The 14,909-nt window shown below is 45.9% G+C and overlaps 2 protein-coding genes across 2 annotated transcripts; both read left to right on the top strand.

Moving 5' to 3' along the window:
- Positions 1 to 1,348: 1,348 nt before the first annotated feature.
- On the top strand, positions 1,349 to 5,999 carry LOC133916692 (endo-1,4-beta-xylanase 5-like). The gene is made up of 5 exons (XM_062360481.1): positions 1,349 to 1,498; positions 1,594 to 1,643; positions 3,944 to 4,166; positions 4,270 to 4,433; positions 4,588 to 5,999. The coding sequence occupies exons 1-5, from the start codon at positions 1,453 to 1,455 to the stop codon at positions 5,809 to 5,811; spliced, it is 1,707 nt and encodes a 568-aa protein (XP_062216465.1). The 5' UTR covers positions 1,349 to 1,452; the 3' UTR covers positions 5,812 to 5,999.
- A 3,877-nt stretch (positions 6,000 to 9,876) lies between these two features.
- On the top strand, positions 9,877 to 12,314 carry LOC133914830 (endo-1,4-beta-xylanase 4-like). Its single transcript, XM_062357829.1, has 6 exons — positions 9,877 to 9,931; positions 10,337 to 10,389; positions 10,490 to 10,670; positions 10,788 to 10,954; positions 11,029 to 11,112; positions 11,190 to 12,314. The coding sequence occupies exons 1-6, from the start codon at positions 9,877 to 9,879 to the stop codon at positions 12,312 to 12,314; spliced, it is 1,665 nt and encodes a 554-aa protein (XP_062213813.1).
- Positions 12,315 to 14,909: the final 2,595 nt, after the last annotated feature.

Genomic DNA, 14,909 nt, shown 5'->3' with positions numbered 1-14,909 from the left:
ATTATACTCTACCATTCAAAAGAGTTTTGCAACATATAGCCAATCCTAACAAACTACTCTAGAAAGATAAATGCGCAAAGGTAGATTGTAAGTATGTAAATGCGAAAACATAAATAATATAGAGAGAGTAAACTCGTCACAATGAATTTTTATCCCGTGGTATCAATGGCATAAACGTCACCCTTAGTTCACATTAGAGCTCTACCAAAAATATTGAGCCACCAAGTCAAGGTCTCAAGCCGAATGAGTTACCAAGCCATAAAGGTAAGGCTCAACCACTAGCCTCTCTTCCGGTCACTTACTGTCCTGATCACTTCGGAGTTTGAGCCACCAAGTCAAGGGTTCTGTGTCCCTGTACACGTGTTTTATCACCGCTCCACACTAAGTCGAAAGGTTAATAAACTTGAGCAACTCTAGCTTAAGTAACCGACGAGTCATCAAGACTCCAAGACGCCGACGTACCACTTGGTACAAGTTAGGATAACTTATTGATCCCTTTTTCAAGCTACAACGTCTAGTTACAACTCACTCTATGTCTATAAGCACTAAACATTATCTAATCTTATGCTTAATCACCTTGGATAATCACTTTAAGCACTTCAGTGATTTAGAAATACTCCGGTGTAAAGTATCTGGTGTGTACAATACAAGTACCGGACTTTTCGGTGAGTTGATCTTTGTTGTTTTGTGCTTGGATTCTTTTCTGTAATAATCAATCCGGCGTGATCCTCCGGTGATCACTGGACCATCCGGTGAAGCCATCTGCATTATCTCCTTTGTCAATAATGCTCCGTTGCTTCTACCTATTTGACACCAGACCATCATGTGAGGTAAAGCTATATCTGGATATAAAACTCTAGTGCGTATAATTCTTCAAGCATTGGATCGGTGAGTATATTTTTCATAGGACTTCTCTAATTCAACTAAATTTTATTCCAGTTATAATTACTTGTTTGTATATTGCATCTATGAGAACTATTAGAATATATACGTGACAAATATTTAAATATCATCAACTAAATTGTCATTAATTATTAAAATTTATAATCTAATAGAATTATTTTCACTGCATGCAAGCACGGAGCAGAGACCGGTAGCCGTAGCGAAAACAAACACAATCCCATGCGCGCGCGGCAAAATCCCAGCCCAAAGTCCCTTTCCAGTGTTTCCATTTGAGCATAGCTTTTTGGACCAGGTCATTCGAACATAACTAACAAGAAACACGGCGCGGGACCGCACATGCGTGCTACCTACAGTGGCAGTAGCCTCTGTGAGATGGATCTCTCGATCTCGTCTCGACCGGCTATAAATAGACCAGCCGGCGCAGAGGCTGCGGCATGCACGGTGCGATTAGCTTAGCTTCTCTCTCCAACCTCCATCTCCTCTTCGAAGCATCGCGCCGTGCTGATCAGGACAGAGAGAGAGAAAAGGAGAGAGAGAGAGCTTTCAGCAATGAAGAGGGCTCTGTTCTTGCTGGTGTGGGTCGCGCTGTTGAGTGGTAAAGCTACCTGGCCATTAAATCGTGTTGCTAGTATTATGAGTTGGAGACGAAGGACTAATGATCGTGACCCTTTCGATCTCTTCCTTTTGCAGCTGCTCGCATGGTGCAATCTCTTCCTTACGACTACTCGTCGAGCTCTGAGGTACGCATAAGCAAGCTGCTGCTGTTGCTGCTGCTGCTCTCTCTCTCTCTCTCTCTCTCTCTCTCTCTCTCTCTCTCTCTCTCTCTCTCTCTCTCTCTCTCTCATCTCCATGCCTGTGACGTGCTTGCCTACCAAATTGTCAAGCCCCCGCGCGCCATATGCGCCATGCGCTCGACGGCCCGCGATGATGGTCGGTCGCTCCATCAAACTTCAGTTTCGTATTGCATTGTGCATGCCATCCATCATCTCGCTGCCCAAAGATTTACAGGCGCATGCATAACCTGCTGCTTACCAGTGCTGTTGCGAATTAATAAAAAAAGTAGCTCATGTTGCTAGCTTGGCTCGACCAGATCAGCCACGCAAAAGAGATCGCGTTTTCGACATGAAATCTGGCATCCTAGCTTTGGAAACAACTTGTTTTTTCAGAGAATTTTTTTTGCAGTACCACGTCTATACGCGTGGTTAAATCACCAGCCGTTAGTAGTTGCCTGTGCGCGCGTGTGACTTGAAACTGACAAAGTGACATGCGTGTATGTGGGCGGGCTGTGTGGCCCATGCACTAGCTGCACAAAAAATATTTGTTCTTGCCTCCTGTGATTCTGCCGACCTGAGTCCACTTAGGCACTCACTAGTGACGATCGAGACATGTCGCGTATGCAGGTCACAAAAGCTTAGTGATCGTGTGAACTCAAGCCATGAAGTTTACTACTTCATCACTATAGTAGCTTTTTTTTTGTTCATTTAGTACTAATATTCAGGCACAATAGTATATCCCTTTTGATCAGTTAGGACATCATGGGTTGGTGCAAATGGACCAAACAAGTAGGAGCAAGAAGACGTCGAAGGAAAAAAAAATCACAGTTCTCTGCCAAAATACTTCCAGAACAGGGCCGATTTGCAACTGAAAGAAGAAAAAAAAGGCTGGCCAGGTCGTTTTGACTCGGCCTGATCAACTTGCTGATCAGATCAAAACGCACAGGTCCATTTCGATCCAGCCTAACAGTTAGTAAACACTACCCTGCTTCAGTCCTGACCGATCTGGTTGCGAGGAGCCTAACCACGAATGATCGATCATCCACTGTCGTAGTCAATAGAAAAAAGGCCGGTCGATCTCCTTCAATGGTGACGATTGAACTGATCATCATGCAACGAGCCGACCCAATTGACCAGAACCCAATGTGCGCGCGCACACAGGCACATATTTGCTTGTTGCCAACACATCTTTATATCGGCGTGCCTTATGATCGATCGACGGCCAAAATCAGAGTTGGGGATGCCTTATTTTGTTTTTGTTTTCTCGTGAACACCAAGCAGAGGAGGGCGCGTGTACCCCAGTGTCTGCCACACACTGCATCATGCTCGCTCATGCATGCCCCCACTAAACCTCTTTTATTTTTGAAGGAATGGGAAGAGCTGCCGATTATAGTAATAAGAAGAAAGACCAACGGGCTAACATGCTCGGTTAATTAAAAAAATTAAGCAAAAGTTATAAAACACAGCGGGCTAAAATCCTAACTAAACTAAACCAAAAGCAAAGCAGAGACAACCCTGTAGACTACAACCATTGAACCTCTTATTGGACAGATCATTATTCACACCTGCTTAGCTTCAAGAGGACAACTTATTCTGGTTAATCGGTTGGTGAAGATGCTATAATTTGCTGTCAGTTAAACAAGAGGTCTATACTTGTGTGTGCAATTGTGGTTAGGGCAGGAGAGGAAAGTCAAGGGCTTCCAAGCATGGGCCTAAAATGATTTTCTTTTAGTTATTTTATTTCGCCCCATAAAATTAGGTTTTCGCAGTTTGATTTTTTTTTATTCAAACAGAGATACGTTTTCTTTCGTTAGTCTTAATGGTAGTCGAGCAGTTGGACTTGTGCAGTGCTTGCGATCAGTTGGACTTATGCAGGAAGGTCAAACATTATTCTTGTTCGTAGTACTAGCTGACTTTTGGTCAAATACTCAAAATACAAATAAATCAAATATGGGGTTGGCGATGAGTGACGGTGTACCAAACAAAATCCGGCATTTGCAGAAGTAGTCTCGTGCTTTAGTCGACAGTCAGTTACCGTACACGACCTTTTCGTGCCTTTTACTGAGATCTTGACAGGGCCGGCAGTTTTGACAGTTACGACGCTGTAAAGCACCTTCGGGTTCAGTAGTTTCAGAGTTCTTCAGTCTTCACTGTACCCCTCTTACTGCACAGTGTAACTTTCCTGCCATGCAAAATGCAACGTCACTGTGCTACCGTCGGCAAGCTTCTGCTGAGCTGAACGTTCATGCTGTGAAACGTGGTTGCAGTGTTTGCCGGAGCCGCTGGAGCCTCATTACAGCGGCGGCATCATCCGGAACGCCGACTTCAGCGCCGGCCTCCAGGGCTGGTCGGGGTTCGGGTACGGCATCGTCTCGGAAGGCGTGTCGGCAGAGGGGAACAGGTTCGCCGTGGCGCGGAACCGGACGCGGCCGTACCAGAGCGTCAGCCAGAAGGTGTACCTGCAGAACGACACGCACTACACTCTGTCCGGTCAGTGATCTACGAAGAGTTTTTGTACTGCTTCGTGCTTCTTGACATGTTCAGAACGGCAAATTAATAATCGGATTAAATTTGGGGGTTTTGTTGTGCGCAGCTTGGCTGCAGGTCAGTGATGGCAGCGCCGATGTCAGAGCCGTCGTGAAGACCAATGGCGACTTCATCCACGCCGGTGGCGTAGACGCGCGGTCCGGGTGCTGGTCCATTCTCAAAGGCGGCCTCACCGCCGCCGCCTCCGGGCCGGCAGAACTCTACTTCGAGGTAACCGCACAAACTTGCCGCATTATTGCACGCTTGTAACGACTATGATCACCGAATCTTGGTAGTATGGCAGGAAGCCATAGGCTATAGCAATGCTCTGTTTCCTCGAAGTATAGCAATGCTCTGTTCTTACAAGAACTTGGTTTGGTTGCAGAGCAATGCGACGGTGGACATATGGGTGGACAACGTCTCGCTGCAGCCGTTCTCCAAAGAAGAGTGGTCCGCTCACCACGAGGCGTCCATCAAGAAGGCGCGCAAGAAGATGGTGCGGCTCCGGGCGAGGGACTCCGCCGGAAACCCCGTGCCGGGTGCGCAGATGCGCATCGAGCACGTCCGGAATGGCTTCCCGCTGGGTTCGGCCATGAGCAAGGAGATATTGACCAACCCGGCGTACCAGCGGTGGTTCACGTCGCGGTTCACGGTGACCACCTTCGAGAACGAGATGAAGTGGTACAGCACGGAATGGGTCCAGGGCCGCGAGGACTACTCGGTGCCCGACGCGATGCTCCGGTTCGCCAAGAACCACGGCATCGCCGTGCGCGGGCACAACATCTTCTGGGATGACCCCAGCACACAGATGCCGTGGGTGAAGGCGCTCTCCGGCGAGCAGCTCCGGCGCGCCACGGCGAGGCGAATCAAGTCGGTGATGTCGCGGTACGCCAGGCAGGTGATCGCATGGGACGTGGTGAACGAGAACCTGCACTTCAACTTCTTCGAGGGCAAGTTCGGGTGGGAGGCGTCGGCGGCGTTCTACCGGCGTGCGCACCAGATGGACGGCAGCGCGCTCCTGTCCATGAACGAGTTCAACACGCTGGAGCAGCCCGGCGACCTCAGCGTGGTACCGGGCAAGTACCTCGGCAAGCTGTGGCAAATCAAGGACTTCCCCGGGAACGGCAACGCCGCCAGGATGGCCATCGGCCTCGAGGGCCACTTCGACGTGCCCAACATCCCATACATCCGCGCCGCGCTCGACACCATGTCCAAGGCCAACGTGCCCATATGGCTCACCGAGATCGACGTCAAGCCGGGGCCCAACCAGGCGGCCCACCTCGAGCAGGTGCTCAGGGAGGTGTACGCGCACCCCGCCGTGCACGGCATCATCCTCTGGACGGCGAGGCATCCGTACGGGTGCTACGTCATGTGCCTCACCGATAACAACTTCAAGAACCTCCCCACCGGCGACGTCGTCGACAAGCTGATCTGGGAGTGGAAGACGCACTCGAACGTAGGCGTGGCGGACGCCGACGGCTACTACGAGGCCGAGCTGTTCCACGGGGACTACAAGGTCACCGTCAGCCACCCGGCGGCGAACTCCACCGTGGTGCAGAGCCTGAGCGTCGATAAGGAGTCTGACAACGAGTACACGATACACGTCTAGCTTAGCTAGCTAGCTTCTACTTCTAGGAGGATTGGTATACGCATACATGTGCATGATTGTTAATCTAGAGGATTGTTGTTGTACTATTGTGATCATACATAGGCACCCGAGAGATTGAATTCCTGGAGTGGCGATTGATCAGATGTACATAGTAAATGAAGAATGAATTCGATTTGTTCTTCTGAATACATACACCTTTCTGTCTCATTCCTGTCGACGTCAATCGTACAAAAACATTACACGAATGCGATTTAGTGTAATGGAGTGGCCATTACTACTGCTATTTACTCTTTGCTAAAGCTTGGTTAATGGAGATGCGTCGTGTCAAAACTCAAAAGAATACCGGACTCTGCCATACGTACGAAGAAAACTCTACGAAACGCCAACGAAACAGCATGTCCTCTGTATTAGAGAAATTTTATGATGGTCCAAAATTAATATAAGCCATCTATTTTTAAGTTCAACGGTCCAGATTAGTCAGGATACTACTAATTTCTCATCGGTAGTATATATGAGTAGTATGGTAGTATTAGGGTTATTTTGAGAAGAAAAATGCATGGTATGAAAGTAATTAACTGCAGTTATATGTCTCTAAATAGAGTAATATTTCATTGTCGTTTTAACATTTTAATCTGCATTCGTCATGAGAGTTCATTTGCTACCCATCGGCTAGGGTTAGTGATCCGACGTTTGCGGTGTTGATCTTTCTATTAGCAAAAGCATGGTGCGTAATTATAACAAAATTACCACAATTACCAAAATATCTAATTACGTGGATTGTTGGATTAAATTTATACTACCTTCTACCTCTAGATAGTATAGACCACTATAAAAAAAAGCTCCTATATTAGCCCTGACGCCCTCAACACCCTATCATCACTAACGTCGTTGTCTTGCCGGCATCTTCTCCAGCACCAGGGAATCGGAGAAGTTGTCGCAGCTCTCCCTCCCTCCTCATCTACTTCTCGTGCTTCCCTGTTACACCCTCACCCTTATCCCACCCTCCTGCCTTGTCTCCAGCAGCTTCTACTGTCAAATTCATCATCGCCAACTGCTGCCACACTAACCTATCTTTAACAAGTCGTTAGTGAGTGGCCCCCATCCAAATCTTACCCATCGACGGGCGACCACCCACCAAATGTCATCACCGCCAAACAGGCCTACAACCATGGGTATTCCTCTAAACCTGCATGCTTACGATGATAAACCCACACCACAAACCACTAACGCGGACACTGCCAGACCCTCATTGAGGGTTGTAGAATAAGGTCTGAGTGTGAATCACAACACAGATCCGCCAGCATGAAATCGAGTGAGATGAGAGGGCGAAATGTTCGAGTGGTCTTTAGCAATAATGTGTTAATCTATTTTGTGAATAATTATCATTTACATTGATAAAAAAGTACATGATTTGTTCGTGAAGCTCGTTATTTGTATTATGATATTATTATAAATAATTTATGGTCTCATATCATATTAATGATTAATAACCATTACATATATTCATTGATGATCACGTTTTATAGATCATCAATATGGAGATATTAAATCAATAATATGGATACATGTTAGGTAACACGGTATTGGATTGACCTACCTCGACACACTATTAGATTGTCATGTGATATGCCATCAATTGTAGTTTTGGATGGTATACCTATAAAACCCTTAGATCTAAGATCGTCATTGATCCTCAGAATGTATAGTAGTATACTTAGGGGCTACAAAACACTACTACATAACTAGATAGTTATAAATATAGCTTTTAGGTATGTTGTGAAACATATCGTAAGATATGAGCAATCAAGATAGAATATGTCTCTCATAGATAACAAGATAAATATCTTTGGGCCTCTCAATATGGTTGGAGTAAAAAGTATATGATCATACCAATATGATTGAAGAGTTAATCATAAATAGAGTAATTCACTACAAGATCAAGTGAATGGTCGAACTATCACAAGAATACCACACATCTTGCCTTGAACTAAACTGATAGCGTTAGGTAAAGGGATCAATGTGTGTATATCGAGGCTTATTTGATATGATATCAATATATCCTAGTAGGAACCGCTATTGACTTGTAGTATAGAAAGAATTTTTGGGTCGCTGCTATTTACATAACCTAAAGGGTCCTACGCTTAATATGTTAGAACAGTAATTTAGATTGGATCTGTACGTGAGCTACGCATAATGATTCACGAGGGATTAGAGTCATAATAGTCCTTCAATGTGGCAGGCCATTAGTGAGCACTATATAATTAGAGGTGTGGGGTTGTAGACGTGTAACAATTCTACACTCAACTACCTAGCTATTACCTCCACCCAGCCTCCTCACAAGATCCTAGCCAGGCCTGCGGTGCTAGCACATGGACACACGATATTTAACCCCTAGATATGTGGATACCGTGAAAGTGTTGCTGCTATAGTTGCAGTGCTGATCGACCAAGAGGACACAAGGTTTTTGCTAGGACGATTGTCTACTTCTAGGCGAGCACATGATCGCATGAGGAGGAGACATTTGGTTCGTGATGAAATAGACTACTTCATCTATACCAACATACATGACGTTGCAATAGGCTGCTTCAACTCTTCTTCCACTACTCTGTACGTCTAATGGTAACAATCCATGTTCCCCTACTTGCATGATTTCCTAGTTAAACGCTGTAGAAAATTTAATTTATACTATCATAATCTACCCGTCCTGCTATAGAAACCTGAATAAAATTGATAGGAGACGCTACTAGGCGGATCTACCACTAAGGAAACTAGAATCATGGCCGTAGTCTTAGCCACATCTGGCCAAATGGGCGGTTCGACACGGTACATGACTGTTTAGCCACATACCGATTAGCCAAATGGGTCGTGTCATGCCGGCCCATGGCACGATAGGTACGGCGACGATGGCGCGACGACAGGGCAAGGCGGCGGAGTAGGACGATGTGGGGCAAGGTGGCGGTGGGGCGATGGTGGGACGGTGCGGCAGGGCGGACCGACGTAGCCAAGCTAGGCCATGCTGACATGGCATGCCGCAGCTTTGGCCCAGATACTATACAACCATGTGACTACAGTAACAGGTCTCATGCTGATCCAGTTAACCAGCTTTAGTCTCAGCTCAGTTTAGCATGAACTTTCTCCTATTTTTCGTAGAGCCCAATACGACCATCCCATCTGGGCCATCGACTGGCCCCAGTCACTGGGCCAGCCTAGCTCCGCCTAGTTAACTGATTAATCAACTGATTAGAGGAGAGAGAGAGAGAGAAATGAGGGCGTCAAGCTTGGTTGTTCTGCGGCTGCTCGCGTAAGGTGGTTTCTTCGTAGTCGTTTCTTAGTAGTTTTGTTCGTATGTATAGACATATTCTTTATAGTTGGACCGTAAGCACGCTTGATATTTAATAGAGCATCTCCTTGCATCACGAATCGATATAGACCAAAAGCCTAGCTACAAGATTAACTTTTTTTCCATTAAAATGGTCAAAAGTACAGATGAACTACTGAAGTAAAAGGATAACATTGCATGGCAAATTAGGATGATAATACAATACCTGTAGTTGTTCCCAACAGTGTGCGTTTTCCTGACTAGTGCATGCAGAGTTCTCATTTTTATCAAAATTATCTAGACACGGATATAAGTATTGGAATTCGATTCGAATTCGGATGTTTGATTCGGCAAAAGAAAATTTGGACATGTGAAGTACATCTCCATATCTAGTATGGATTCGGGGTGTCTAATTTGACAAAGAAAATCTCTTTTTTTGTCGACAACACTGTTTTTTATTCTCTCTCAAAAAAAAATCTCCTTTTATTTTTGACACTTGTAAACCGTGGGGCTCGGCAGTCGGCATGCGTTGCTTGGGAGTAATATTACAGCCTCTAAATACTATGGGTTAATTACCACCCTGAATGTGCAACGGCCTTCCTCCTATTTTTATCTGCTTCATTACATTCTTAATAAAAGATATACTAAATATATCTCTTTGTTCGTCCGCTCTTCTCATAGCTATATAAACAGAATTCTTCAATGTCATGATCCACAGACTAGTTGTTGCTAGTGATAAAAGAAATATGAAGGTTTTCACAAGAAAGCTGATCTTGTTCTTGTCGCTTGTGCTCTTTGAAGGTTAGCTTTTTCCCTCAATTGGATTCAGCTTTGTTTCTTTTTTTGGTCTAGACGAATAGATTCTTCATTTTAAAATGCAACCACACGAATGCATTACTGTTTTATGCATTACTAAGTAAATTGTAAATGACTCTATACATTGATTTTGCATATGTTATCCGACAAAATCTATTCTACGTTCGATAAATTGTGAATTAATATTTATTTAATTTTGAATATGCTATATGAGTGGCACCTCTGAACTTTTAATTTCCTTTTTTTTGAAACCTTAATATATATATACATGCACTGGAAATTTATTTAAGTCACCTGATTTTTTTTGCAGATAAGTTGTATGAATTGATGTGTGTTTTGTATATATATGACCCAGATTCTGATGCATAACCATCTGTTTTCTGAACGCAGGATGCTTGGTCAGATCAGAAAAGGTTTCCTATGACTATACAGCAAGCATCGAGGTAAGTGGCAGAATTTATTCTTCTTTTATCCGTATATTTTCTTCAACAAGTGTTGTCGTCGACTGAACGGCCCAGCTCCGTGCGACGCCGGTGCGCGCAGTGCGTGAAGGAGCCGGAGAAACCTCTGTACGGTGGCGGCATCATCAGCAGCGCTGAGGCCCCGGCCCATAAGTCGGCCGGCGGCAAGAAGCTCCTGATGGCGAAGACCAAGAGCTCCGCCCCGGTCAAGGGCTCCGTCCTCAAGGTCGAGCTCCAGAAGGACCACCACTACGCCCTCTCCGGTAATTGACACCGATCATTTCATCCCAAGATAGATCTCGTTGTGATCACTGCAACGATCAAGTGTCGAGGACAATGTAGCTAGCTAACTGAACAAACGTTTTTGCGCTTGTGCCCAGCTTGGCTGCAGCTTTCCAAGGGCGCCGGCGACATCAGCGCCGTGATCGTGACCCCCGACGGCAAGTTCAACACCGCCGGCGTGATCGCGGCCCAGTCCGGCTGCTGGACCTTGCTCAAGGGTGGCGCGACCTCCTTCGCCGAGGGCAAGGGCGATCTCTTCTTCGAGGTAATGGACTACGCAGGCAACGGCATCAGCTAAGTGAGACGTGGGTGAAGAACCAACGAAAGTTAAAACTGCAGAGCAACTCAACCGCGGAGATAATGGCGGAAAGCATAGCGCTGCAGGGGTTCTCCTTCGACGAATGGAAGGCTCATCGCGATGAAGTTATCACCAGGGTAATGTGGTTTCCCATTCAATGCCGACGCAAAAATAAATGCCACGGGAAACATCAATCTGAAAGGATCTAAGACAGGAGCGCAAGAAGAAGGTGAAGATCACGGTGGAGTCCGACGGCAGCCCGGTGCCGGATGCGGAGCTGTCTGTGGAGTGGGTGGCGAAGGGTTTCCCTCTCGGGAACGCCATGACCAAGGAGATCCTGGACATGCCCGAGTACGAGGAGTGGTTCACGAAGCGGTTCAAGTGGGCGACGATGGAGAACGAGATGAAGTGGTACAGCACGGAGTTCCACGAGGGGCACGAGGAGTACGAGGTGGCGGACAAGATGCTGGAGCTGGCGCAGAAGCACAACATCTCGGTGCGCGGCCACAACGTGTTGTGGGACGACCAGAGCCACCAGATGGAGTGGGTTAGCAAGCTCAGCCTGCCCAAGCTCAAGGAGGCCGTGGCGAAGCGCCTCAAGAGCGTCGTCTCCCGCTACGCCGGCAAGCTCATCCACTGGGACGTCGTCAATGAGAACCTCCACTTCAACTTCTTCGAAGACAAGCTCGGCAAGGACGCCTCCGGGGAGATCTTCAAGGAGGTCGCCAAGCTCGACGACAAGCCCATCCTGTTCATGAACGAGTTCAACACCCTCGAGCAGCCCAACGACCCGGCGCCGCTGCCGACCAAGTACCTCGCCAAGCTCAAGCAGATCCAGTCCTACGCCGGCAAGGACCTCAAGTACGGCATCGGCTTGGAGAGCCACTTCGACAAGCCCAACATCCCCTACATGAGGGGCTCCCTGGATACGCTTGCGGCCGCCAAAGTCCCCATCTGGCTCACCGAGGTCGACGTCACCAAGGGACCCAAACAGGTGGAGTACCTGGAGGAGGTGATGAGGGAGGGGTTCGCGCACCCGGGGGTGAAGGGCATCGTGCTCTGGGCCGCCTGGCACGCCAAGGGGTGCTACGTGATGTGCCTCACGGACAACAACTTCAAGAACCTCCCCGTCGGCGACACCATCGACAAGCTCCTCGAGGAGTGGAGGAAAGTGCCGGAGAAAGCCAAGACGGACGACAAGGGCGTGTTCGAGGCCGAGCTCTTCCACGGCGAGTACAACGTCACCGTGAAGCACAAGTCGCTCAAGGAGCCCGTCGTGCGGACGGTGGACCTGGACTCCAAGTCGGAGGCCACCATAAAGGCGTAACTGATCAAGTCCCTGTTCTGTTCTGTTCTGTTCTCATATATATAGTTACAGGTAGGCTAATTGCATTTCATTGTTGCAATAAAATGGCCGAGGAGAAGAGACCATGGCCAGTTTGAATGTAAGAATAGTGATTTAAGTGGATATATAATAGTTAGTTCTGGATAATTATTTAGTTTATTTTTTAACTTAATTATGTGGGAGTGAATCTCTAGTTTATTTTTTTTAGTTTTGGATCAATTTGATAAAAAAAATACAAAACATGCATCCCTGTAAGATGGTTTGATGGTACACGGTCATGTCGCGTCTGTTTTTTGGTACACGATCATATCGGTACCAAAAAAGTGTTTTTCGACACACGGTGTGTCGAATACGGCACTGTTGCCCGTATTCAGCATACTGTTCGCCGAATACAGTCCATTTTTGGTATACGGTGTGCCGAATACGGGCAACAATGCCGTATTCGGCACACTGTGTGTCGAAAATTGCTTTTTCGTTTCGGTACACCGTGTGCCGAATACGGATACTAAATTAATAAATACGACCACATATTATCTATTTCGACAAATACGCTCATATATGTTGTCTAATTTTGGATTTTTGCCGTGAAATACTATTAGCATAAAATCCGGTACGGAGGTTACATACGTTGATAAATATTATATGGGACATGGGGTTTATAGTTGATGCGCAAGTAAACCTTAACCATAAAGATAAGATGTCAACAAACATTGGTATGTACAGTACACCTAAAGACTAATCTAATAGTTGTCGCTGCTAATCCAAACATATATTAGGGAATGAAAATATATCGGGTTATAGTAGATACTCTCTACTGAGTGCACCTAGGATATTTGCCATTTCTCAGGGTATTATGGCCCTCCACTATAGCGCGACAAGCCCTCTCCCGCTTCATTTCCCTCTCTGCTTCGCGTGCTTGAGTCATGGCGAGCTCCTCCGCTGCCTTCCTCATGCGCTCCTCCTCCGCCGCTTCAACCATAGTTTCTCCTGCTGTTACCTGTACTTTCGACGTTCGTACGCTTCCCTCCTTCACCGTATGCTCATGTCGACACACCGCTTATGATCCTCATTTTGCTCCATATCAAACCATTCCATGAAGTCAGAGATAGGTAGAGGAGACTGGACAAATGAAATAAGATAGGGGATTAGTAAGGCAATGTATGAAATCATATGAAAAGTGTCACATGAGTGATCAATATCGTTGTACCGGTGGGTACTCATATGGTCCATGTTGAGGCTTGTCGTATTGGTAGTTGGTACAGATGAAAAACTTAGACCATAAGTATAGGAGATATCCCGGGACTTGCAAAGCCTACAAGGATCACCATAGAAGCACATCGGCAGTTTGACTCCCTAAGGGATGAAAATCCCCCAATGTTTACTGGGTGAGTTTGGTGGAGCTGACAAAGACATTGCGGTTGAGAGAGCCGAAGAAGGAGTGGTCTATCCATGAAAGAGGGTAGGATTATTTATAGTGGCTGGAGGCTGCTGAATGGACTGAGTGTATTGGGTTGGCTGGAGGCTAGAGCATAAGATTCCCTGCGAAAGCTGGAAAAGTTATGACATTGATGTTAGACAGAGATTCCCTGTGTTAGAATAGAGGCGTTGTCATTTAATTTATGATTAAAGCTCTGCCATGTGGTCACTTCAGCCTGGTCTCTAAGTAATGATTTTCATATATTAGAAAGAATTGTGCTAGGATAGTACATTGATATAATAAATTTACCATAACATTGATTAGACATAAAGTTTACAAATAGTTCATAATATAATACGTTAATATAAGACACTAATCATATAACCATTGAACTGATAATAAAATGGAAATGGAAATGTAAACAAAATAAATTGTCGTGGCTGGCATTTGCATAGTTCTTAGTGCATAGATGTTGAATACCTAGATCATCTCAAGATGACGGAGGAAAGTGCCAATGCAAATTAACAGAAGAATGCAAGCTGTGCCAGTCGCTATCAGGTTAAGATGATTGTCATCTCTGAGGTGGTGATGGAAAATTATAAGGATGGGTACCAACAAATCCACCATCATTTTCAAGGTCATCAATGTCCTCTGGAGATAGAGGTCTCGAAGGGAGGGGTCATTGTGGCATAAAATCATCATCATCGTGATCAATTTGAGCTATCACGGTAATAGCACGTTCTATTTCATTGTTGGTTGTACGCCATCTCGATGTGGTGCATGAACGTCCTCTTATAGTGTTACTTGAACCTTCTCCTATATTGTTACTGGAATATCGAGGTATTAGCTGCATGAAATCATCATCCTCATTATCCTTGTTATTTTTTGGATGAGTAAAGAGGGCGCCTTGTACCTCTTAGGTTTGTTGATCGTCGTCGCCTTCTACGCGAACCAAGTATCACACCCCTGCCGAAGAGCATATACATTGCTAAGAATTTTAGGATTTCTTTGTTGATCAACTCTGCGTCTTTTGAAAATACCTAACGTAAAAGAGGAGCATTCAAATCAATGAAAAAAAGATAAATAAGGTGACCAAATATAAAATGATGAACCTGAATATGGGATGCAGACTGGTCGGGTAACATCACTATCCTTCTTTT

Source organism: Phragmites australis, chromosome 4 (genome assembly GCF_958298935.1).
Source record: "Phragmites australis chromosome 4, lpPhrAust1.1, whole genome shotgun sequence".
In the NCBI taxonomy this organism is placed as follows: Eukaryota; Viridiplantae; Streptophyta; class Magnoliopsida; order Poales; family Poaceae; genus Phragmites; species Phragmites australis.
Note: the sequence above shows the minus strand (reverse complement) of the source record. Positions and strands in the feature narration are given on the sequence as shown.

Bases quoted from the DNA above. Each gene is read 5' to 3' on its own strand.
- LOC133914830 (XM_062357829.1), top strand. From the start codon at position 9,877: ATGAAGGTTTTCACAAGAAAGCTGATCTTGTTCTTGTCGCTTGTGCTC. The intron at 9,932-10,336 runs GTTAGCTTTTTC...TTCTGAACGCAG, and splicing joins GTCGCTTGTGCTCTTTGAAG to GATGCTTGGTCAGATCAGAA. The intron at 10,390-10,489 runs GTAAGTGGCAGA...CGGTGCGCGCAG, and splicing joins ACTATACAGCAAGCATCGAG to TGCGTGAAGGAGCCGGAGAA.
- LOC133916692 (XM_062360481.1), top strand. From the start codon at position 1,453: ATGAAGAGGGCTCTGTTCTTGCTGGTGTGGGTCGCGCTGTTGAGTG. The intron at 1,644-3,943 runs GTACGCATAAGC...ACGTGGTTGCAG, and splicing joins ACTACTCGTCGAGCTCTGAG to TGTTTGCCGGAGCCGCTGGA. The intron at 4,434-4,587 runs GTAACCGCACAA...GTTTGGTTGCAG, and splicing joins CGGCAGAACTCTACTTCGAG to AGCAATGCGACGGTGGACAT.